General features: G+C 33.6%; 2 protein-coding genes across 2 annotated transcripts in view; one reads left to right on the forward strand and one right to left on the reverse strand.

The window, feature by feature from the left end:
• The window catches only part of LOC114338817 (uncharacterized), a 373,188-nt gene that overhangs the window by 194,529 nt on the left and 151,172 nt on the right, over positions 1–27,487 (reverse strand). The gene's annotated exons all lie outside the window — the stretch shown is intronic.
• LOC126880086 (tigger transposable element-derived protein 4-like) lies at positions 16,997–19,688 on the forward strand. Its single transcript, XM_050643756.1, has 2 exons — positions 16,997–17,125; positions 17,713–19,688. Exon 2 carries the CDS (start codon positions 17,713–17,715, stop codon positions 19,486–19,488), a length of 1,776 nt encoding a protein of 591 aa, XP_050499713.1. The 5' UTR covers positions 16,997–17,125; the 3' UTR covers positions 19,489–19,688.

Here is a 27,487-nt window from a genome sequence, read left to right on the forward strand (position 1 = left end):
TTTAGATGAAGCTCTTGTCATTGCCTTGGAACACGAAAGAGCTAGTCAAACTTCACGAAGCCATCAAGTACAACCCAATGAAGAAAGTGACGAACAGAACGGAAAGTAGTTCGTAACACGAACTACTTTCGTGTTAGGTGTTAATTATTTTCAAAAGCTGTAAAGGTTATATTCTAAACAAGGAGCCCAAACATATCGAGCAAATATTGTATTCAAGTCATTGATTAATATATTTAAGTTGTGGAATCATCCTATAAGTAATATTTAAAGATTTTTTTAACTGCTTTTTTAACATATCATATTTTTACCAAATCTTTAAATATTTTATGATCTTCTTATTCAAATTTTTCTTCGGATAATTTATGATTTGTTCATTGAGTATATAATAATTCCGGGTTATAAATAAATAATTATTTGGTAAGATTATGGTTTATATCGTCATTTAATATGCTAAAGCTTAGATTCCTGCACGCTTTACCGGCATGTGCATATATATTAGAAACAGAAATGGAGAAATTCCCGTATTTATAATGTAACAGTTGTGTTGGCTATCTTCACTGTTATTTATACATTTATGTAATATAAATACCAAACTGAGCTTAACATTAATATTAAGGTTTATTGGGCGTTAACAAGATTTATTTACGCATCTAAAAATCTTTTTTCTTCTTCTTTCGAAATTTGCTTATGGTTACGATTATTTAAAATGCCATATGTCTTCTTCTAACGTTACGTATTCCTAGACTTACTTGATGTTTACCACAGCGTAATAAATCTAAGATTTATTTATTATGCTGTGTCTTTACTACTAGGGCGGTCCGACTTAAATTTCTGCCCGACAAGTGACTTTTTTAAGTTTGAAAACAAAAGGAAGTTGTACAGGGTCTAATCTAAAGAATACGGTGGATGGAAGAGTAGTTCGTAGCCAAAAACGACCAGCTTGGCCGTGATGACTGCGGAGGTGTGAGTCGGTACATTGTCATGGAAGAAGAGCACTTTTTCCTACCGCAATTGGGGCTGTCTTTTCTGCATTTCGGCGTCGAATCGACCCAATAATGCGGCATAGTAAAGCCCTCTGATAATTTTGTCCCTTTTCGGGAAAGTGCAAAACTTCAAAGGTAAGGTCAAGTTTTCAATCCTAATAGCGACATTAATAATATTGAAAAATATTAAAAATATTACTAAAAGATTTTTAAATTGAAAACTTATTGGTCCATTTCCCTGGTGACACCTCCAAGGCTTCTAAAATATGCAAGCCAAATGGATGCCGCAGAGAAAACAAAAGGGAAGGAATTCTACACTATGCAATTCACCACCCCCGTCTGCAGCTTGGTAAAGTTCTAACGGAAAATGGACCTAGTTACTCTATAGGAGTAATACTAATATAAAAATAAAAATGTACATATACCATTTTTATTCAGTTGCAATGCCAAGGCAAAAAAATCTTATTTCTCACTTAGAATACGGAGCGCAGTCCAGCACTCTGAATCGACGATTTTCGACTCTTATTGGAGTCTCATCGGAGAGACGTAGGCCTGCTGCCTCTCGTTGTTGGTCACTTATGCTGGCCACTCACTTACGGATATCGAAGAGGCCGAGCGACTGACCGGCGGTTAATTGAAGCCAAAATCACCACATACACGCAGTTTTTGTAAAGGCGTTGGCACGCTCGATCACAAAACTGCATGTGTGTGGCGTCTCAACTGCAGTTCATTAACTTAACTACTCAAATAACGGCCTTCAGTTCTGGCCTGCATGCCATAGCCTCTTCGATATCCGTAAGTGAGTGGCCAGCATTAGAGTATGGAGCAGCAGGCCTACGTCTCTCCGATGAGACTCCAATAAGAGTCGAAAATCGTCGATTCAGAGTGCTGGACTGCGCTCCGTATTCTAAGTGAGAAATAAGATTGTTTTGTCTTACACTAACACTATTCAACTGACTAACATATTACAGGAATACCAGATAGTAAACACCTTTGTCTATCTCGGGTCTAGTATAACTAACGATGGTAACTGTGAAGCAGAAGTTCGGAGACGTATTAATTGGTATGGCAAAAAATGCGATGAGTGGCCTAACTAAAGTTTGGAAAGACAGATCTATCTCTCAAAATATCAAGATGAGACTGGTGAATGCCCTTGTATTCTCAATATTTCTATACGGAGCAGATAGTTGGAATCTTCGCGCATGCGAGCGCCATTGATGCCTTTGAGATGTGGTGCTGGAGAAGAATGCTGCGCATACCTTGGACAGCTCATAGGACAAACGTATCCATTCTAAACCAACTCAATATTAAAAAAAGGCTGTCCACAATATGTCTGCAACGAATTCTGCAATTCTTTGGTCACGTGGTTCGCAGAGGTGACGACAGTTTGGAGAGATTAATTGTTTTTGGAAACGTTTCGGGGAGAAGATTAAAAGGACGATCACCAAATACATGGTCCGACCAAATTAAGAATTCATCTGGAAACGCATTCTGCGAAGCTCTTAAAGCAGCTGAAGATAGAGACCAATGGAAAAACATTGTTAGGAATATTGGAAGAAATCACGATCCTCAGTAATTAATGGGGAAACGACAGGAGAGAAATTGCAACTGAATAAAAATGGTATACATTTTTATTTTTGCAAAACTTCACTTTGTGAATCTCAGAAAACGGAGGCCATCACCTTTCCGGCCGATTAGATAGTCTTTGCCTCTTCGGAACACGTTCGCGAAGTGACGTCCACTTTATCCACTACTCCGTAGTTTCTGGTGAGTACCGGTCGATCCAAATTTAGTCGACGGTTATGAAACAACGTAGAAACTCCTTCAGATTATGCTTAAACAGCCTCAGACATTGCTGTGAAGTGGTCTCATAGTGGCGCTTGTTCGAATGAGTGCGAAAACACGACACCCATCGCGTCGCCATCTAAACAATCCGTATATGTATTTGGAACCTAGGAGATTTCTATTGGTTCTTTGCAGCACGCGGTCATATTTTAACCAATAGGCGGCGAGGTGCCAAATTCATATACGGAATGTTAAATATTCGTGCACCGAAAAAGATAAGTTTTTATTAGAGTCTGTTAAAAGGATATTCATTTTAAAATACTTGTTACTGTATTATTAAATAAAAATAAAACAATTATAGTATATGGAATGTTATTTTGTGCGAAATTCATATACGGAATGTTAAATATTCGTAGAACAAAAAAAAAACGATTTTTATTAAAGCCAGTTAAAATGAGACTGGTTTTTAATAGTATATTATGCAACGAGCATTTAATGATGGTCATTATGAAGCGAGTATAAGGGATCGCCGCTAGGCGGCCCATATCGTATAGAGTACGAGCTTCATAATGATAAATAAATGCAAGTTGTATACACGATTTTTTCTATGATCATTCACAAAAAAAAATTATTTAACTTTATTAATTTTGTAACGCAAACAAATTAAGTAGTTTCTCAGTCTGACAGTTTGTTTACATATTGAGAACTGTCAAAGCGTATATATTTGACTCGCCATTGGTTACTGCGCGTGTGCCACCTTTATCGCGAATGTCATATCCCGATTCTATTGGTTAAAAATCTGTATCTTAATGAAAATATGTATCACATTGAAGTTCATTATAATACAGGTAGTGACATCATAATTGAATATTATAGTATGAGCATAAAAAAATTAGTAACTCAAAAGGGGTAGTTCCCTAGGTTGGCTGTATACCATATAGTTAAAAAACTCAAACATGAAGTAAAAACCACTTCTATGTAATTGGTATATTTATTAAAAATTTTAAAAATCCCAATAGATTGAAAAAATGTGTCCAATTCAGAACGTTTTCGGACCTATCGGTCCATCATCAGTGAATTCGAATACTTGCTATATAGCCCCAGAACCAAACAATGGTTGAAATTATAATACAATCTACATTATGTTGTAGTGATGTTGAACAGGCTAACGGCTAAACGCCGATGTTAAAAGATATAACCTCCGGGAACATGGTGAAACTCTACCAGGAAACTCAATCAACCATCTTAGGCCAACGTTGACTGACGTTGGCCTTAAGTCAACGTTGGCCTAAGATGGTTGATTGAGTTTCCTGATAGAGTTTCACCATGTTCCCGGAGGTTATATCTTTTAACATCGGCGTTTAGCCTGTTCTACAACGTAATGTAGATTGTATTATAATTTCAACCATTGTTTGGTTCTGGGGCTATTTAGCAAATATTCGAATTCACTGATGATGGACCGATAGGTCCGAAAACGTTCTGAATTGGACACATTTTTTCAATCCATTGGGATTTTTAAAATTTTTAATAAATAAACCAATTACATAGAAGTTGTTTTTACTTCATGTTTGAGTTTTTTAACTATATGGTATACAGCCAACCTAGGGAACTACCCCTTTTTAGTAAATATTTTGTTTATTCTTATACTATAATATTCAATTATGATGTCACTACCTGTATTATAATGAACTTCATTATGATACAGATTTTCATTAAGATTTTAAGGTTTTTAGTAGATTTCTCTTGCGATAGTGGCGCCATCCGACGGAAGGGCAAAGTAGGTCAACTAGCTAGCTAGCAGAGTAGATAAGTAGGCTAAGTAGGTACTTATCGGACTATCGACGTATGTCCTACCTATGCAGTTTCTGCATGTAAACGCTTTGTCCACATGCAGGCGGTTACGCCGCGATTTACCAGTTTAAACGCTGGTAAACTCGCGGTTGCATGTGTACGCATGTTGAGCGGTTGCATTTGTTTCTACGTAAACTTAAAACCGCAGCGGTTGGGTTTTTCAGGTAAACCGCGACGTCGACGTTGACAAACCGCCCTTATGTGGACGAGTTATGTGAGATATTCCATATTTTGTATTTCTCCGCAGTTTACATAATTTTGATCGATTTTCCACCATTTTGTTACGTTTGATTTGAACGATCCCAGTTCTTACAGTTTTTCACACGTTTTAAACTCTAGAGATCAGTCGGTGCATTCAAAATGTGGAAGAGGAAAATATTCGGGCGGTTCATACTGCGTTCCAAGGAAACTGTCTAGGATATGCCGCTCGTCCGCCATTTGTTTAATTTTCTCTATGTACTCTGTGTATTTCAGCGTGTTGAGGGATCTGTAAAATGCGTTGGTTTATATAGATTTTAGAGAGGCGTCGCTTTCAAGCATCCCTTTACTATCCTTCGAAGGTCGTCCTCATTCTCTGCAATGCTGGCTGCGTCGTCCGCATAGCACGCTTTACCAATTTCTGTTAACTCTACAATGAGTAATTTACAAGCGTAAAATAACAGAGTTATTTTAAGAAAAAATTAACAAAATACTCACCATCCCCATTATAATCATCATAGTATAAATCTTACCTGAAACAAAAAGAAATAAAAAAATTAAAAGGAGAATCCCAGTAGTTGGCTGTATACCATATAGACCAGGGCCCATCTGTAAAAATATTAGTACATTTGGACGTTGAGAGGTGACTCAAATTTTTTTGCAGAAATTGCTTGAAAATAAATCAAATAATTGGAAAGAAATCCTTTGTAAAAGGTATAAAAATTTTTTTTATTAAAAATCCCTTAAAAGGGCTACATCACAACAAAACGTTTTCGATTTTTATAAAAAATCATCATCAGTGTTCGATCTAAAAATAAGTATAACCGATTTAATGAATATAAAGTTATTATTTAAATTTTGACAAAGGTTAGAGCAAGTTGGTTATACTTACAAACTGGATGCTAGCTGAGCCACAAAAGAAAAATATTTGGGTAAAAACCCTTTACATAAAATATAGATGCCTTAAAAGTGCATACTTCAGTAAAAAGGCCTGTGATGGTCACATGGCAAACAGGATAATGCCCTAAGGTAAGGTATACAGGTTTCCCAACACGTGGGATCCAAATTGAGTTGATCACATTTCAATGACTTAATGGCAACTGAATGCAAAATGAGTGATGTTTCTGAAAGGTGTCAAAAGACAGATGGACAACGTGACGTGGAATTTACCCTGTATTCCGACAGCCAACTAATTGTTAGTAAAATATTTAATGAAAATTTACCTAGTAATAACAAACATCAACAAAGTTGTGGCTATAATTACATTTAAGTAAGTACTTTGAATATGTAAGATGAACGTGAAGTATGAAATGATTTTTATAATGAGAAATAGCCAGAATCTATGCAGCCATCTATACATGTTCCTATTCAAATTGAAGTAAGTCCAACTGTGCTGTTGAAAATTTGATTTACTATGAATTAAAAGGAGTGTTTGGTTTAATTGTACCAATGGCAGAGTAAATTAGAGAATCTATAGTAAATGGAAGTCTGATATTAAAGTAGTGTTGAAATTAAGATAAGTTGTATGAGTCACAGGAGGAAACTGATATGATATAATGATATGTGAATTAATTGGTTAAGGTACCTGTGTGGTGATATTAGAAGTGAAGAAGAATATCAAATGAACTAATAACCTGGCAAAAGTATGAGGTCCTTTTATGTAACATAGCATCTAGGACTAAACATGTTTATGAAATTGGGATTTTTTCTATTTTTTTATTTTTTATACCAAGTTATCGAGTTGAATTGAAAAGGTTTAAAACTGGATGGATGTATGTAGGTGTATTGGAAAACAAGCAATATGTGTAAAATTAGAAGGTAGTGAAGAATTTGTGATTTGATATCAGAATTGTTTACTGTAATGAGGTGTGATGAAACCTGTTGGGTTTCATCCTGATGAAACCTGTTGGATTCCTGTTGGGAAACCTGTATACCTTACCTTAGGGCATTATCCTGTTTGCCATGTGACCATCACAGGCCTTTTTACTGAAGTATGCACTTTTAAGGCATCTATATTTTATGTAAAGGGTTTTTACCCAAATATTTTTCTTTTGTGGCTCAGCTAGCATCCAGTTTGTAAGTATAACCAACTTGCTCTAACCTTTGTCAAAATTTAAATAATAACTTTATATTCATTAAATCGGTTATACTTATTTTTAGATCGAACATTGATGATGATTTTTTATAAAAAATCGAAAACGTTTTGTTGTGATGTAGCCCTTTTAAGGAATTTTTAATAAAAAAAAAATTTTTATACCTTTTACAAAGGATTTCTTTCCAATTTTGTGATTGATGGTATACAGCCAACTACAGGAAAACCTTTTTCTTTTCCTTGTGGAAATCAAATAATAATATTTGAGTTATCCTCCCTCTTAAAAAGGTCCGGAACATTGTTTAAATAATCAAAATGCCAAAAAATTAAGGAAAAATTCGATTTTTTTCTTGGTTTTTTGATTATAACTTTAAAAGTATTCATTTCCGAGAAAAGTTGTACTGACATAAAAGTTGCGTAATTAAATATCCCACAATATAGAATTGGTTAAAAATTTAAAAAATAGTCACCCTTGTTGCAAAATAGCAATAATTTTGAAAAAAACATACAAAAACAAGTACCTATTCGCATTTTACGTTTTTCAACCATTTATGCTACACTTAGGACCTTCGTATTTCACCCTAAAAAACTTTATTATACAGTAAAACAATGCTGTAAATTTCATTAAGATCGGTTCAATAGATTTTGCAAAATAAATTTTGCAATCCAGCTTTCGTAAAAAAAATTCATTTTTTCAAAATGTTACAGGACTGAAAATAAAGCAGATAGCAAGTTGAATTTTTTTTGCTTATAGAAGTGTACTGTACCTTTCATTTGCAATTTTGCAAAATTAAAATCGATTAACACCACGGCGTCAGGAATTTTTTTAAATAACATTAATTATTGGTGCTACGCGCAGGACAGCGGATAGTTTTCTCTGATTGGACATTACAGTGAACTTTCATAATGATTGATACATTTTAATTTTTATTACATATCGATATAAATAAATAAATTTGTTTATTGCAAAATAAAAACACATACTCTATCCTTTGAAATAACACTTTTATTAGCAAAAACTTTCTTTGTTCATATATTTTAACTTAAATAATAAAAGTTTATTATTTTTAAACATATGCAATTGTTTAAACAATATTTCACAAACAATAATAAAATTAGTTTGATTTTTGTGGAATTAAAATATTAAAATACAACAAAATATAGAGTAAGAAAATAATATATTAGATAAAGATAGGAAGAAATTTTGGTGGAAATCAACTTGTGTGAATCAAACACCGCTGTCCTGCGCGTAGCACCAAAAATTATTGTTTATTTCAAAAAATTTCTGACGCCGTGGTAATTAATCCATTTTAATTTTGAAAATTGCAACTGAAAGGTACAGTACACTTCTATAAGCAAAAAATATTTCAACTTTCTATCTGCTTTATTTTCAGTCCTGTAACATTTTGAAAAAATAATTTTTTTTTGCAAAAGCTGGATTTCAAAATTTATTTTGCAAAATCTATTGAACCGATGTTAATGCAATTTACAGTATTGTTTTACTGTATCATAAGGTTTTTCTGGGTGAAACATGAAGGTCCTAAGTGTAGCATAAATGGTTGAAAAACGTAAAATGCGAATACTTGTTTTTGTATGGTTTTTTTGCAATTATTGCTATTTTGCAACTAGGGTGACTATTTTTTAAATTTTTGACCAATTCTGTATTGTAGGAAATTTAATTACGTAACTTTTATGTCAGTACAACTTTTCTCGGAAATGAATACTTTTAAAGTTATAATCAAAAAACGAAGAAAAAAATCGAATTTTTCCTTCATTTTTTGATATTTTGATTATTTAAACAATGTTCCGGACCCTTTTGAGAGGGAGGATAACTCAAATATTATTATTTGATTTATTTTCAAGCAATTTCTGCAAAAACATTTGAGTCACCTCTCAACGTCCATCTCAAAACAGATGCGCCCTGGACTAATAGTGATTCAGTCAATTTGTACTCTACGAGCTCCCTAGTGGGAAAGTTTTGGGGTAGTTTTGATTTCTTTCATGTATTTTGGGCTGCTGAATCCGAATATGAGGTTTGCGGACAAAATTTCTTGCCTGAACATTGAGAAAATCACGAGAAAATCGAAAAATTTCAGCTTATTTCCGCTTTTTTGCTCAAATCTCGAAAACTATTAACTTTTAGTAAATAGTCTGTTAACAGAAATTAAAGTACTTAAAATTATCTACAAATATCACTATTTACTTTTTTTTTCAGACGAACCCTTCGGTCTAAAGTACAAGTTGAAAATTGCCAATTTTTAACGGTCTCGGCAAAATCCACATTTCACATTCCAAAACTTTATTTTTTATTAGAATGCTGTCATTTGATAAATTTCTCCTAGTTTTCTGTACAACTAATAAATGTTAGTTCATAGGTATGGTATGTCTCTTGTGACAGCTTCCATGAGTTCATTCCGTCCTAAGAGGCCGAAAATGTCTCTGCTTTTCCCTTAGAGCCACAGAAGATCAGGCACAGATGGAGTCACAGTTTCAGTTGGTGTGAACATTTTCTTCGGATCTGTTGTCTTGAGTTCGGATAAACCATTTTTTTTATTTTTTTTTTATTTTGGACTGAGGTGGAACGCTCTTAGCAGACTAGGGAAGGTGTCCCTAGTACTGTTGGACTCGGACAGGAAAGGAGAACACGCTAGGGGGCACCAACCACAGTATGGCCCGTGCGTCCCGCATGCCCCCCATGACCAGCCGCCTACCAACTAAAACCACCCCCTCTTCCGACCCGGAATATCCCTGGACGTGCTCCTTTGGGAGCGATTCATTGGGATATCCCGAGCTGTCTGAAAGAAAGTAATTAGAAGCATTGGGTCATTTAAGGGTCTATTTTCCAGCCTAGAAACGGTAGGACTAAATAGAGAAAAGTCTGATTCCTGCACGGAGGAAGGTGGGCCAACCCCTGCCTGAGAACGGCAGGGCTTGGGTGACTGTTCTGTAGTGTGGCGGATAGAATGAGCCCTAGAAGAATTAGGGTCATATTTCTCTGACGCGGATTATTTTTTTTATTATTTCTTATTTTGCTTTTTTTATTATTACTTTTTATTTTTTATATATATTTTTTTAATTTATAACTATTGTGTTGACCCGCCTCACCCATTCTGCTCCAGTCGTTCCAACTCGGATTTTCTCTTAATTTTACCGGTTATAATGTCAATTATGGCCTCGAAATCCGCCTTGTTTCCGATCGCAAAATTAATAATATTGTTAGGGCCGATGTCGCCAAACCTACTACGAAGCCTGACCTGCTCGTGAGCAAAGACGCTGCACTGGAAAACGCAGTGTTCTGCGTCTTCCCTCACGCGAGTTCGGATAAACCTTGAGATTTTGTCCTTTTAAAATAAATTAGTTGAACAGCTCCCTGACTTCCATAAATCTCAGGCGCGGGTTTCTTTTTTATCCGAGGAATGGATTGCTTAGGAGCTACTGAATGTTTTGGTGCAATACAAGAAATGCCACATATGAAGTGAAAAGTGTGGTATTTGTCGATTGTATGTACGTTTAAATTCCTCGGATAAAAAAGAAACCCGCGCCTGAGATTTATGGAAGTCAGGGAGCTGTTCAGCTAATTTATTTTAAAAGGACAAAATCTCAAGGTTTATCCGAACTCAAGACAACAGATCCGAAGAAAATGTTCACACCAACTGAAACTGTGACTCCATCTGTGCCTGATCTTCTGTGGCTCTAAGGGAAAAGCAGAGACATTTTCGGCCTCTTAGGACGGAATGGACTCATGGAAGCTGTCACAAGAGACATACCATACCTATGAACTAACATTTATTATTTGTACAGAAAACTAGGAGAAATTTATCAAATGACAGCATTATAATAAAAAATAAAGTTTTGGAATGTAAAAAGTGGGTTTTGCCGAGACCGTTAAAAATTGGCAATTTTCAACTTGTACTTTAGACCGAACGGTTCGTCTGAAAAAAAAGTAAATAGTGATATTTGTAGATAATTTTAAGTACTTTAATTTCTGTTAACGAACCATTTACTAAATGTTAATAGTTTTCGAGATTTGAGCAAAAAAGTAGAAAAGAGCTGAAATTTTTTGCTCTTTTCGCGATTTTTTCAATGTTCGGCAAGAAATTTTGTCCGCAAACCTCATGTTCGGATTCAGCCGCACAAAATCCATGTATAATAAAAGAAATCAAAACTACCCCAAAACTTTCCTAGTCAAAACACAATTTTATTGAATCATAGTTATATCATTCCATAATATAGAGTTAAAGTGACTTATAACTTGCTTCTATTCTATTATTAACATCTATATCAGATCCTATTGGAATGGTACCTGGTCCAAGCACTTCCGTTTTGCATTTGCTAGATTGTCTTTTTAATTTTTATATGGGTTACATAGTCATCTTCTCTGAAGTCATTAATTAAAATTGGTGGGTTGTTGTCCGCCAAAAATTTTTCCCCGTCCGTTGTCAGCAGAGACTTGTATATTGAATATTCTTTCCATTTATCTGTTCAAATTAACGAAATACTTCCATGTTTCTTATTGGCTGTTCTAAGGCGTTTCCATTTCTAATAGTTTCCATGCTTTACTGGCTTGAGTGTTATTTACAGTTATTTATCTCAGTTACAGTTACAGTTATTTATCTCACACCATCTCTTTTCCCAAATATCATTTTTGCTTAATTTGCTATTTTTTACTTCTCTTCTAGCCATACGGAAATATAAATATACCATATAAAAACCCGTATTTTCAATATATTATGCTGCAATACTTTTGGTTATAATTCAGTGTGTCCACGGATAGGGTGCCCAAAATTATAGCGAAAAATGTCATCCTTGATAAAAAGTTTTGCTTGTTATAAAATGAAATAAAATTCAAGTTTTTCAAATTTTGCTTAATTATATAGCCAATTTTATGTAAATCCCTATAAATTTTTGCAACTAAGTTCGAGATTGTAACAATAATAACTTGGGAGAACAACCTTTTCGCTTCTCTGGATTATGAAGCCAGACTTTGTCGTTCTCCTTGAATCATCAAATTATTAATTAAAATAATAATTATTAATTTAATAATTATTAAAATTATTAAAAATGACACTGCGAATTATTTATCGGGGTTGACAATTACTAAGCTACATTGTGGCTTGGCAACACTAGATTATTGTTACGATTTCGAACTTGTGCAAATATTTATAGGGATATACATAAAATTGGCTATAAAATTCAGCAGGATTTGAAGAACTTGAATTTTATTTCGTTTTATGGGGTTTTAGAACAAGCAAAACTTTTTATCAAGAATGACATTTTTTTCGCAAAAATAAAAAAAAAAGTTTTTCCTCTTGGGCACCCCAACCGTGGACACACTGTATAGCACTTACTGCGTGTACGTCTCTACCATAAGTTAAGCATACAAAACCATCACAAAAAACAAATGCATGGGAATAATCCCATATCCTATGTCCATAATTTAAGAAATATTTTAATTCAATAACAATCTTGATTAACCAAATTATAGAAAATTTGAAAATATTTACGTTATACCGTGTTATATTGTAATAATTTTTGTTCACATAACTTGTGCAAGGAATACGATATAATTAGTACTTACATAATAACATAAGATATAGAGCTAACAATATGTTTAACGGATTTGGTGATTACACAGCATCATTCTCTTCTATGTATTCTCCCATAATTGTACGTAAATATTATACATCAGTTACGCACAACCACAATAATTATTATAACAGGTTTTATATATAATATAATATTGTTATGATTTTTATGGTGCTTGATAAATACACATGAACATAGTTATATGTATATTGACTAGAAGAATGTAAAGTTTTATAGCGTTATTTTATCTTCATATAACTATGCATTTCCGAATTTCCGTTCAATATTAGCTGTCAAGTAGCCAAGGACGGTCAATAATCGTTGAAGACTTGCTTTTTCAAGTAGGTACATGCTTATTGTGGCATAATCGGCAAGTACCGCAAAATATTTAAATAAAATCCATAAATAGTATATTGTACTATACAAACTATCTTCGTCTTCTTCTTATATTAGGCCTCTTGGTCTGTTCTTAACCGATTTTGAGCTTGTATTCGTAGCTGTGATGTTGACTGACAGCTATCTCGCCACCATCTTTTAAGGGCCTTCCTATTGTCTCTTGCCTGTTGGCTTTGATTCTATGGCTATACGGGCTATTCTCTCGCTGTCCATTCTCGTCACATGCTGATTCAACTCTCGTCTTCTCTGTCTTCCCCACCGTACTATATCTTGTATGTTACAGAGATCTCTTATTCTGTCGTTCGGTATTCTGTCTCTCAGTGTTTTTCCAGTTATTGACCTCAACGTTCTCATTTCTAATGTTCTCATTATCTTTTTGCTTTCTGTTGTGTCACATCTTGATTCTATCGCGTACGTCATGATCGGTTTTACACATGATTTCTATATATCTTCCAGCATCATATCTTTATTTCTCCAGATAACATCCCTGAGACATCCTGACACGTAATTGTTATGCAAATGCAAACTGGACGAGGAAACCTTCTGACCAACCGAACGGCTCAACTGGCCTCTTATGCCGACGATATTAATATTATGAGTAGAACATCAACAGGAGCACAGGAAACATAAGCAGAGTTAAAAACACAAACAAAAATGATAGGTCTGGAAAGTAACACAGAAAAACAATAATAATGACTCAGAGAGAAGAAATATAGTCCCACAAAACAGTATACATGAAGATGACATTGAAACGGTTGGAAAGTTTACATACCTGCCTGGTAGTAGAAATATATTCCGACAGATCAGAAGATGGAGAAATACGGAAGAGAATCTCCACGCAGGCAAACAGAGCTTATTTTGCCTTCTCCCATATATTTCGGTCTAAAAGTGTCCACCGAAATACAAAGATGAGAATCTATAAAACTTTAATTCGACCAATAACATGCTATGGCAGTGAAGCCTTGGTCCTGAAAGAAACATCCAAAAACAAACTCGACATATTCGAAAGGAAAGTACTGAGGAGAATACTAGGATCTGCGAGGGAAAACGGAATCTTCAGATGTCGATACAACAACGAACTTTATCAACTTTATAATGAAGCACCTCTGTCAGACTTCATTAGAATACAAAGATTGCAATGGGCCGGACATGTGATAAGAATGGGAGAGGATATGCTACCAAAAATAGCACTAAATGCTAGAATGCAGGGAAAGAGACCGGTTGAAAATCCAAGAAAGCGCTGGGAAGACACAGTAAACAGCGACGCACAAGCCTTTTTAGGAGTCCGTGTATGGTAGAGAGCAGCCACAGACAAGCAAGGGTGGAGGCAAAAAATAAAGAAGGCCAAGGCTCAATTTGGGCTGTAGTGTCGTAGAAGAAGAGAAGAAGAAGGATTCCCTTGATACTACCGGGATTTGGTCTTAGCTGTTAATATTTTCATGCTGTAGTTCTTCGCCACTGTATTGAAAGTGTGTGCTATTCGCTGTAGGTTATCCTCGTTATCGGAGATTAAAGTTTAAATCAGACGAACCACTCTGCAACGCTACTTTGTGGATTCACAAAGTGGCTTAAACAGGCGATTTTGTGGCGCCAATAATTTTGTAATGGACGCCACAGTGGCGAGGATCGGCGACCGTGGCCAGCCACTATCGCCATCCACTGTCGGTCGTGTGGAATGGCACGTTTAATTTACATAAGAATTTACGGCTAATCATCAGAAGCTACTTCGTGGATCTACAGAGTAGCGCTGCAGAGGATTTCGTCTGTTTTAAACTTAAGATTGCGTCGTCGGCATAGCAGAGGATCTTCATTTGTTTTTCTGCACTCTTATATCCTTTTCCTATACTTTTAATGTCTTCTATGATTTTGTCCATTACTAAATTAAAAAGCAATGGGCTCAAGTTATCCCCTTGTCGGATTCCCGAGGTGTTTTCTACTTCCGATGTTGGTTAATTTTCGATTTTTATTCAGATTTTGTTCTTCGTATTAATCTCTGTCATTATCCTTATCATCTTGTTGGGCTGATTTTTCTCCTTTAGCAATCTTAGCACATCTTCTAATCTTACACAATCGAAGGCTTTAGTCAGATTTATAAAGCTCATGAAGCCTATACAAACTATATAGTCAATATATTGAGTTAAAATACTCCCTGTCGCTTGATTCACTAGGCATTATTTATCCCTGTAATTTTACCGAGATATCGAAGAGGCGCAAAAAATAGCGAAAACTAGAGATATCACGATAGTCCTAGGTGCTCTCAATGCAAAGAAGAATGGGACAAATTGAAAAGTGTGTAGGAAACTATGGTCTGGGAAATCGCTACGAGAGAGGTCCGTTACAATTTTGCAAAAAGCAGAGCTTAATTATTACAAACGCATTTTTCAAGCTTCCAAACAGATGACGACTGTACTAATACATTATACAGGGTGATTGATTAGTAGGGTAAAGCTCAATAGCTCCGCTATAGTAATAGATAGCAATAAAAGTTAATAACAAAAATTTTAGCCACCTTTGAGCTTCACATTACAAAATTAGTTAGAATGTTACAGGGTGTTCGATAACACAGTGGCAGACCAAACTTATGTTTTTTAAATGGAACACCCTATATTTTATTTTAAATTCGAAATCCTGTTAACTTCTTCATCACAAAAATATATATAAGGTTTGTTATGTTATACAGGGTATTTACAAAGTTATAACCAATTTTATACGAAAATCATAACAAGTTCAACTCCCTGTATAAATAAAATTAAGTAAAACAACAATGGTTTATTAATGCCATATTTTTTAACGTATTGTCAAAATTTTCAAGAATGGTCGATATTGCTAATTTTCTTTATATCAAATGCAGGGTGAGTCAAAACGCAAGTACATTATTTTCTCAGTAATTTTAAATAGAACACCCTGTATTTTATATCACTATTGAAAAGTATCATTACCGTACTTTAATTTTTAGATAACATTCCCTATGTCTAAATTTATTAGTTTTCGAGATATTTTCATTTTTCAATGGACCAGTAGCGTGGCCACCCAAATCACCATAATTTAATAAACCGGACTGATTTTTTGGGGTTACGTTAATAATGAAGTTTATAAAATACCTCCAACAACAAGGGATGAGATGAAAAATAGAATACAAAGTGTATTTTGATGTGTTAATTTACAAATGCTCCGTAGAGTAAGTAGCTCATTCAATGATCGTTTTTAGGCGTACATAAATGTATTATAGTATGGTATAGTTAGATCCAAATCCAGACATCCAAAGTGAAAGTTATCCTCCAACACCAAATTGTTCTATATGGTCCACATAATGTTCAGAAAAAAGTCACAGCGTCGGGTTTGGGGGGGGGGAGAGGGGGATAAATCTGCAAATTCGTAGTTTTTTAGGTTTTTCGTCAATATTTCTAAAACTAAGCGGTTTAGCATGAACAACCTTCTACACAAAATTGTTCTACATTAAATTTGAAATAAAAAAGGCCCTATGCATAACCATTCTAAAATGAACGGTTCCAAAGTTACGGAGGTAGTATAGTATAATTGGTCCATAAAAAGGCCTAACCCAGACATCCAAAGTAAAAGTTTTCCTTCAACACCAAATTGTTCTATATGGTCCACGTATTGTTCAGTAAAAAGTTACACCATTTTGAGCGTCCGGTTTGGGGGAGGGGGAGATGGGGGAGAATTCGGTAAATTAGTAGTTTTTTACCTTTTTCGTCAATATTTCTAAAACTATGTTTTAGCGTAAGGAATGTTCTGTAGAAAAATGTTCTACATGAAATTTAAAACAAAAAAAGTTGTATACATAATTGTTATAAAATCAACGGTTCCAGAGTTACAGAGAGTGAAATGTAGAGGTTTTCGATACTTTTTATATTTACCGATTTCTCCCCCCTCTCCCCCCCCAAACCCGACGCTCAAAATGGTGTGACTTTTTTCTGAACATTATGTGGACCATATAGAACAATTTGGTGTTGCAGGATAACTTTCACTTTGTATGTCTGGGTTTTTGGTATAGTTAGGGTAAGGTGGGGTAATACCGGACAGCGGGGTAATACCGGACTGCGTTGTTTGTGCACGTATCGGCATATTATTGAATTTCGCGTTCATCACAGGCTGACCGTTAGACATCTGAATCTCAGTTCTCAGTTTAGTCGCTGCCACGTGCTTGCAAAGAGAGTTATCACAAAAATTACAAAATTTAGTGTGTGATTATATGAATTAACTGATTTTAAAGGTGAGTATTGACCATTTCTATTGTAAGAAATTGATGAGATTACGTGCAAAGTCATAGCTTACGCAGTGTATTTTACGTATCTTTAAGTAGTTTTATTCATTACTTCCTCTAATAATTACTACCGAACATATGCATAAATATGTCGTTTAGGGGTAATGCCGGACACTGTGTCCGGCATTACCCCAGCTCCGGTTTGAACTATTTATTGTATTGGGAGATAGGTACATGCAAATACCTGCTGTTGTTTTATTATGATGGAATATTGGAAAGTGGATATAAATATAGTTAATAGGTAATAATTCATAATTACCTACATTTATAATTATTTGTCAACATTTTTTATAAATTTTTGTAGTTTTTGTTTCCCATTACAATTAAAACAAAATCTAATATAGTTTATGACATGTATGTGACATTTACATATTAATTCTTTGTAGACCTGAAGAAGATCCCATTCGTGATCAAAACATTGGCAATAAAAATAACTCAACAAACATACCTACAGTATTTATATCCAGTTTCTGCGATTCCATCATAATATTTATTATTGGATACAAAACAGTAAACACTGTTATTTTAATTTACAGATGCCGCGGAATTATAAAAGAGTCACCGAAAAAGCTTCGTGGAGAGAGGAGGAGTTGCAAGGAGCACTCCGTGCTATACAGAATGGTATGTCGTTAAGAAAAGCTGCAATAAAATTTTCAATTCCAAAATCTACGTTACACGAACGACTTAAAAATGGCACTGCCCCTTCTGGACCTTCCTTGGGCCGAAAGCCAGTTTTTTCAGTTGAAGCCGAAAATGCACTTGCTGTTCAAATTAAGAAGCTGGCAAAAGTTTTTTATGGAATAACTCCCCAGGAAGTACGAAGATGTGCTTTTGGATTTGCACAATCAAACAACATCCGAGTCCCCTTTAATCAAGAAAGAAAAATGGCTGGTAAAGACTGGGAAAGGGGCTTCATATCTCGTCACAATATTACGTTAAGGAAACCAGAAGCAACCAGCATTAACAGAATTACAGCTTTTAGTCGCAATGAAGTTACCATTTTTTTTAACAATTTATCCAGACTTATGGAAAAATATGCATTTTCACCCAATAAAATTTATAATTGCGATGAAACTGGGGTCACTACTGTACAACGCCCACCAAAAATATATGCAGAAAAAGGTCAGAAGCGTGTTGGATTTGTTACAAGCTGGGAAAGGGGGAAAACAACCACAGCGATGTGTGCCGTCAACGCTACAGGAACCTATATACCTCCCATGTTTATATTTGCACGCCAAAGAATGGCGTCCCATCTTCAACGAAACGGTCCCCCAGGTGCCCTTTACACATGGTCAAAAAATGGGTGGATTACAGAGGACATATTTCTTACTTGGTTACAACATTTTCAAGCATTTGTAAAAGCATCCAAAGAAGATCCAGTTCTTTTAATCATGGACAATCATAGCACTCACTGCACGTTACAAGCATATAATTTTTGTAGAGATAACGGTATTGCTGTTCTGACAATCCCTCCACATTCATCACATCGCCTTCAGCCACTCGATGTGAGCTTTTACTTTCCTCTAAAGACCGCATTCAACTCTGAATGTTCCAAATATTTGACCAGCCATCCAGGGGAGAAAATCACGCCTAGTGAGATTGCTGAATTATTTAATTTAGCATTTAGTAGAGTGGCAACCCCGGAAAAGGCTATCAAGGGATTTAAAGAGACAGGTATTTTCCCCTACAACCCTGACGTATTCACAGATGAAGATTTTGCTCCTGCAGAAACCCTTCAATCCACTGTTTCTGATGCACTTCAAGAACCTACCCAAGCAGAAAAACTACTCAAAACAAATGAGACTACCCCTGAAAAAAATAGTAGTGTGAATGAGACAGAATTAAAAAATGTTTCCTTTGCCGAGATAATTCCTCTACCATCTTGTTCTCACGAAAATGTTGTAAAGAGACAAAATAAGGCAAACAAGCAACACTCTATTGTATTTACGTCAACACCGCTAAAAGAAGCTCTAGAAAAAAAAGAAGAGAAGAAAAATAAAAAGACAACAATCAAATCAGATAAGGCTAAAAGAAATGTATTTGTGACACAGGAGGGGTCTACATTAAGACAAAAATCAAAGCGAACAAAAATTGCCTTAAACTATAAAATATGTGAAGAAGGAGAAAGTGAGATAGAGGATGATGACGATGTTAGGGACAAGAACATTACCGAAGACATTTGCATTTTGTGTGGAGAATTTGGCAAGAACAGTGAACTTTGGCTAAGATGTGTGTATTGTGGTCATTGGGCACACAAGGCATGTTCTAACTCTCCAAAAGACAAAAAATTTATTTGCGACTTTTGTTTGTAAAAGGTGTCCGTCATTACCCCAACATAGAGGGTAATACCGGACAGTGACAACTTTTTTTATATGTATATTTTTAATTTTGTATTGTAATTTTAAAAAGTTTTTTTAATCAAAATTTGTAGACTAACATGTGTTCTTCATTTTTGCTTAGGTTTAAAATTTTAATGTCGTCTAATAATAAAATAAATTCTAATTATCTTTAAGTGTACGCCATTACCCCACCTTACCCTATATCATAAATATTGCCCAAAAAATATAAAAAGTATCGAAAACCTCGACTTTTCACCCTCCGTAACTCTGGAACTGTTGATTTTATAACAGTTATGTATGGAACATTTTTTGTTTTAAATTTCATGTAGAACATTTTTGTATATAACATTGTTTACGCTAATGCATAGTTTTAGAAATATTGACGAAAAACGTAAAAAAACTACTAATTTACCGGCTTCTCTCGCATCTCCCTCCCAAACCGGACGCTCAAAATGGTGTAACTTTTTACTGAACAATATGTGGACCATATAGAACATTTTGGTGTTGGAGGAAAACTTTTACTTTGGATGTTTGCGTTAGGCCCTTTTTTGGACCAGTTATACTATACTACCTCCGTAACTTTGGAACCATTCATTTTAGAAAGATTATGCATGGGGCCTTTTTTATTTCAAATTTAATGTAGAATAATTTAATTTTGCATAGAGGGTTGTTCATGCTAAACCGCATAATTTTAGAAATATTGGCGAAAAACTTAGAAAAATACGAATTTACCGATTTCTTCCCCCTTTACCCCCCCCCCACACCCGACGCTCAAAATGGTGTGACTTTTTTCTGGACATTGTGTGGACCATATAGAACAATTTGGTGTTGAAGGATAACTTTCACTTTGGATGTCTGGGTTATGCCATCTTTTGGATCAACTATACTATACTATTAGGAGATAATTTTGAACACCTTATGTAATTAAATATTAAAAATATTTTATTAAATGTAGCTTCTAATTTTTTCAAACATGTTTTTTTGCAAAATGTATTACTGATAAATTAATTATGTTTCGTTCTTTATTTGTTACATTGTTACATTTACATACAAAATTAGTGTTTAATTGTCTTCACAAAATATTGTATTTTGTGTTTGTGTGTTTTTTTGTAAAATTTATTACTAATTTTCTTTGTTTATTTGTTGCATTTACATAAAAAGATAATTTTTAATTGTTTCAAAAATGTTGCATGTAGTGGTTGTGTTTTTGTTTGTAAAATGTATTACTAATAAATTATTTTTATTTCTTTATTTGCTACAGTGTTACATTGATTACCGGATTGATAATCGGTAATCTTCAATTGTCAATTCAGTCATGGCTTACTTAAAATTTAGATAAGTTTAAACACCTAAAATAATTTGCTCTGAAAAATGAAAATATCTCGAAAACTAATAAATTTGGGCATAGGGAATAATATATAAAAATTAAAGTACGTTAATGTTACTTTTCAATAATGATATAAAATACAGGGTGTTCTATTTAACATTACTGAGAAAATAATGTACTTGCGTTTTGACTCACCCTGTATTTGATATAAAGAAAATTAGCAATATCAATAATTCTTAAAAATTTTGACAATAAATAAAAACATATGGCATTAATAGACCATTGCTGTTGTGCTTATTTTTATTTATACAGGGAGTTGAACGTGTTACGATTTTCATACAAAATTGGTTATAACTTATAACTTTGTAAATACCCTCTATAACATTACAAACCTTTATATTTTTGTGATGGAGAAGTTAACAGGATTTCGAATATAAAATAAAATATAGGGTGTTCCATTTAAAAAAACATAAGTTAGGTCTGAGACTGTGTTATCGAACACCCTGTAACATTCTAACAAATTTTGTAATGTGAAGCTCAAAGGTGGCTAAAATTTTTGTTATTAACTTTTATTGTCATATTTTATCAATCACCCTGTACATGGTGATCCCGCAGATACATCGGAGAAAGTAGAAATTCCATTTATTTTTTTATAAGCTATTTGGTCAATCTAGTTGAAACTTAGCACACCTTAAAAACTTATTAACTGCCACAATCCTCTGTAGTTATAGCACATGTAATTATGCAAAAAAACCACGTTATCAGTATTTTTTATAAATTAATGCAAAAATAAGGGTTTTTTCAATTATCTCGGTCAACTGTTTCTGCATTTTACTTTGGAAATTCCCAAAATTAAAGAACTTTTTATGGTCTACAACTTCTATTTTAAGCATTTTTCTTTAAAATGAATAAGAAATACTTTATAGGCAAACATTTTTTTTCTCACATTTAAGATTGTTAAAAAGACAGCAAAATCATCAGTCTTCGCGTATTTTTCATTAGGCACCGCCCTCATACACCTTTTAGAGCCTTCAAAATATCTGTAGGTACGTATTTATATTTATAAAATTTTAATGTGAAATCAATGATTTTTTCACAGAGAGACTGGTGTAAAAATCCATTCATATCAAAAGATGTTTATTCATCTAAATATTAACTAAAATGTTAAAGCAACATCCTCTCCTTAATTTGTTCCGGTCGTTCTACGGCTTTTAACCGTCCTGCTGCGGTAAGAAAATACTCGCGATAATTGATTATACCAAAATCACTCTACGCAGCTTCTTTTAACACCGAAAGAAATAATAAATTTTAAATCGGTCAAACCAAAGTTATTAAAAAAAACTCATGGCTTAGATTTTTGGTTTAAGAGCTTCGTGATGCATGGGCGGAGAAATTCTGATTTCACGTGGAAACATTTGAAATTCTAAAACCTAATTTTAGCTCCATCATCCACGATTTTCACCTGATCGAATGTGATATTTTCCACGAAATGTTAATTGGATCTTTCCTGATAATCTGTTTTTGTTGGTGTCTGTTTTATTATATTTTGGAAATTATCTATTGAAAAAAATTAACACATCACTATTATACCTCGTTTTTAAACTAGGCGGAGTAATGCTTGTTTGTAATTGGTCGAATTGCACGCACGTTTACTCCAATAAATTGTGAAATTTTGACACTATTTACATTTATGAAATTTTGACTATATTGGTTCTTAAAATTCAAAGGTTAATTAAGTTATATCAGCGATTTTTTGCGTTTTCTGCGTTATTCCTTTAATTTTTAGATTTAGTCTGCATTTATATTGAAGCGAAGACGCGTTAGACTGCCCCAGCTAATAGGGAACTTGCATAAAATTTTAAATTCGAAAAAAATGGTATAAATCACAACAGAACATAATTTAAAACATGTATTAAAGATTAAAAAGTTTTGTTTAGCTTTCGTTTCGCCCCTAAAGATGATTAAAATTCAAATTAAAACAGGTGGCCCAAAACGCGTCGTGACGTCATTCGTTTAAATTATGTTTACATTCTTCCAAAAATGTAAACAGAATTTAAAATTAGACATTATAAACGTCAGTAGAAAATACAGTTATGTAACCTCACAAGTGTTTTTGATCGTTTGAACTATTTTAAATTGACTAAAGGTTCTCTAAACCAACGCCAGAAAACAAAAAAAAAAATATATAGATGTTAAATTTGTACTTGTTATTATGAGGTTTTAAGGCGTGAAATTTTGGAAACCTTATTTTTAAAGGAAACCGAATATTATTATGCAATAAAAAAATGTGCAAGTTCCCTATTAGGTTTTGCAGTTGTTTTGACACTGACACTATTAAATGACATTTAAAATAGTTCAAACGATCAAAAACACTTGTGAGGTTACATGTATTTTCTACTGACGTTTATAATGTCTAATTTTAAATTCTGTTAACTTTTTTGGAAGAATGTAAACATAATTTAAACTAATGACGTCACGACGCGTTTTGGGCCACCTGTTTTAATTTGAATTTTTAATCATCTTTAGGGGCCAAACGAAAGCCAAACAAAACTTTTTAATATTTGATACATGTTTTAAATTATGTTCTGTTGTGATTTATAACATTTTTTTTCGAATTTAAAATTTTATGCAAGTTCTCTATTGAAATACCATTCGAAAATAATACTTCAGTCATGCAAGATCTACACCTAGAACATCTTCCACCCTAGCCTGGCTCAGTCTCTCGGGGTGTGTGTTCGCCTTGTCCTAATCTTAAATATGAACTATGAAAATTCAGAATGGAAGCAAACAAAACAATATTTTAACTAATCATGTTTATTGTTCAATAAAGATATAATAAAATATGACATCAAATGCATTAACAAATATATTCAAATTCTTGTCAAAACTAACAATTTGTAGATTATACTTATGTACGGCTTGTGGTATTTGATAGTAGATCTTCTTGATGTTGGATGGTACAGCTGTAGACTTGTAGACCTGGGCAGATGTTGTGGCCCTAGGTCACTACAACTAATGATGTCGGGTGCTGCTGTCTGTTCGATGCATCCTGTTGTCGTGCCTTTAAAGTTGCATCACTGGTGATGAAAGCTGGTGTCTCCCGAAGGGAGAAAAGTGATTTATTCCCAAAAACTAGAAGATAAAACACAAATCAAACATTAAGAAGTAGGGAAACCAAAGTGTGCCAAGTCTGCCATTATTTTAAGAAATAATCGAAAGAGTAGCAGATGACGAGAATAAACTAACTGGAATTATGATTGATACTAGTTAAATAATTTGATTACTAAAAGCATATTAATAGAGGGAATGTAAAATATGAAGCATGTGCTTTTCGACATGGAAGGTTAGGTATAAAAAAAATCATTATAAAAATTGAATACAGGCTTAGAATAAAAACTCACCCCAAGAGATTAAGTGTTTACGGATAAATAGCTATTACCAGCCTGTAATTGGCTTTTATAGCGAAATTAATTTTCCACCACTCTGTGTTGTTGAGAGGCGAAGTGTCAATGTCATATCAGCGAAACACAGAAAATGGAATTTGAAATAATGACTATGGAACACAAGATTAGATCAGATGCTAGAATGTAAGATTATGAATTATGTTCAATACGACTTAGATGAAAAGAGGACCGGGAAAACAAGTAAAACGAATACAGAAGATAATTATTAATGGAATATTAAAGATTATTTTTTAATGATTTTAACTTCCAATCGTATAGTAAGATATTTGATCACGTGTTTAATTCTGTCCAATCAGATTAAAATTATACTAAGAATTATCTATTTTTTTAGAATTTTTTTAATTAGATTGTTTCTGTTTAATGGCAACCAGCTTCCTAGTTTTGACAACTGTCACATTTAAGAAAATACCCATAATATACGTATTAAAAAATAATCTTACGAATATCACACGACAGTAAGAATAAATAAGAGAATAATGCTTCATTTTTACTTAAATTTGTTGTCATTGGGTAATAGCCACTCGAGCCCTGCGGGCTCTCGTGTCTGTTGCCAGACAACAAATTTTCGAAAAACTGTCGCATTATTTTCAATTTATTCTCACTCCCTTGTGATATATACCCGAAAATAAAGCAAAATAATTGTTTAAAAATAAAATAGCAAAGATGTGACGTTTGTAACGTTACAATATAAAAACTTGTTTTTAGAACTCTTTAGCGACTTATAGTACCTACCTATAATATAATACCGGGTGTCCACTTATATTTCCCCCATTTTAACTGCATATAACTTCCAAACGGCTCAAGATAGAAATATGCGGTTTTCGCTGAAATGTTTTATTTTAGTAAAAGTTTTGTCTGAATGGATTGAATTTTTTATATCACTTTCAAATACAAAAACAAAAATGGCGGATTTTTGAAAAAAATGTTGTTGACTTTTTTTAATGGAACACCCAGTATATTTTTTCGTAAATTGAAAGAAAGGTCATTTACCTATCCAGCGATATAAAGTTTTTCAAAATCGGTTGTCAAATCACTGAGTAATTAATTTTTAAAATGAGAGGTGCAACATGGATATCACACCTAAATAACATAACTAAGCAAATTGATATTATGTTATGTGATTTCCACATTGCATCTCTCATTTTAAAAATTAATTTCTCAGTCATTTCACAACCGATTTTAAAATTTTTTATATCGATGGATAGGTAAATGACTGTTTTTTCAAGTTTTTAGGTAAATTCACATTTTTTATATCGCTTTTAAATAAAAAATGGCGGATTTTAGAAAAAAAACATTGTTGACTTGTTTTATTAAAACACCCAGTATATTTTTTTGTTACTTGAAAAAATGGTCATTTACCTATCCAGCAATATAAAAATTTTTAAAATCGGTTGTCAAATGAGTGAGCAATTAATTTTTAAAATGAGAGATGCAATGTGGAAATCACATAACATAATATCAATTTGCTTAGTTATGTTATTTAGGTATGTGATATACACGTTGCACCTCTCATTTTAAAAATTAATTACTCAGTGATTTGACAACCGATTTTGAAAAACTTTATATTGTTGGATAGGTGAATGACCTTTCTTTCAATTTACACAAAAATATACTGGGTGTTCCATTAAAAAAAAGTCAACAACGTTTTTTTCAAAAATCCGCCATTTTTGTTGTCGTATTTGAAAGCGATATAAAAAATTCAATCCATTCAGACAAAACTTTTACATAGATAAAACATTTCAGCGAAATCCGCATATTTCTATCTTGAGCCGTTTAGAAGTTATAGGCAGTTAAAATGGGGGAAAATATAAGTGGACACCCGGTATTTATGGATTACGGTCGAAGGCCGATATGATCAATGAAAAAAGGTCATGAATCCGTTGATTTTTACAGTGACGTTACTGGATGTGAGTCTGTTTTTTTAAGTTTACTCCTTCCATTTTAAAAACAGGGTATAGTAAATTGCAAAATTCAACCAATTTCTTCCAAGTTTACTCCAGTGGTAAGAGACGAAAATGCCAATGAGCCTCTATAAATCATGCGAACAAGCTGAATTTAGGTGAAAATATCAATTTCGGGCTTTTCTCTAAACCACCACGTAGGGGCAGGGCAGTGGAAAACTCGATTTACCAAGAATCTGTACACCGTAGAAAAAAATATTTTAACCCAGAAATAATGTAGCTGAGATAATCATTGTGAACAAAAATGTCTCTTAGCACTTTTAGCGCAGAATTAACCGTTCTCTCAGAAACAACGCTCTAAGCCTAAGCCACCGGGAATTGAAAAATTTTGACAATTTTTTAAATAAATGTATCAACTCGGCGGTAAAAATTCGATATACTTTGATAAAAGTATTATACCATCTGTAAAAATATAAGTACATTTGGATGTTAAGAGGTGACTCATACTTTTTTGCAGAAATTGCTTGAAAATCACTCATATAATAATATTTGAGTTATCCTCCCACTCAAAAAGGTCCGGAACATTGTTTATATAATCAAAATATCAAAAAATTAAGGAAAAATTCGATTTTTTTCTTCCTTTTTTGATTATAACTTTAAAAGTATTTATTTCCGAGAAAAGTTGTACTGACATAAAAGTTGTGTAATTGAATTTCCTACAATATAGGATTAGCTAAAAATTTTAGCAATTGTTACCCTTGTTGCAAAATAGCAATAATTGAGAAAAAAAACATAATAAAACAAGTATTCGGATTTTACATTTTTCAACCATTTATACTAAACTTAAAACCTTCATATTTCATCCAGAAAAACTATATGATATAATAAAATAATACTGTAAATTTCATTAAGATTGGTTTAATAGATATTTCAAAATAAATTTTGCAATCCAGCTTTAGCAAAAAAAAATTCATTTTTTCAAAACGTTGCAGGACTGAAAATAAAGCAGATAGCAAGTTGAATTTTTTTTCTTATAGATCAGCGTTTCCCAACCGGTGGGTCGCGACCCACTAGTGGGTCGCGGGCAGATTTCAGGTGGGTCGCGACGTGGCTCTTACAGTAGCTGAATAACGTACAAATATATCATCATGGGTGAGGGATGGGTCGCGAATATGAAAAAACATCATAATGGTGGGTCGCCAGACATAAAAGGTTGGGAACCACTGTTATAGATGAATACTGGACCTTTTATTTTGCAATTTGCAAAATTAAAATCGGTT

The sequence above is a fragment of the Diabrotica virgifera genome, chromosome 2, assembly GCF_917563875.1.
Source record: "Diabrotica virgifera virgifera chromosome 2, PGI_DIABVI_V3a".
NCBI lineage: Eukaryota > Metazoa > Arthropoda > Insecta > Coleoptera > Chrysomelidae > Diabrotica > Diabrotica virgifera.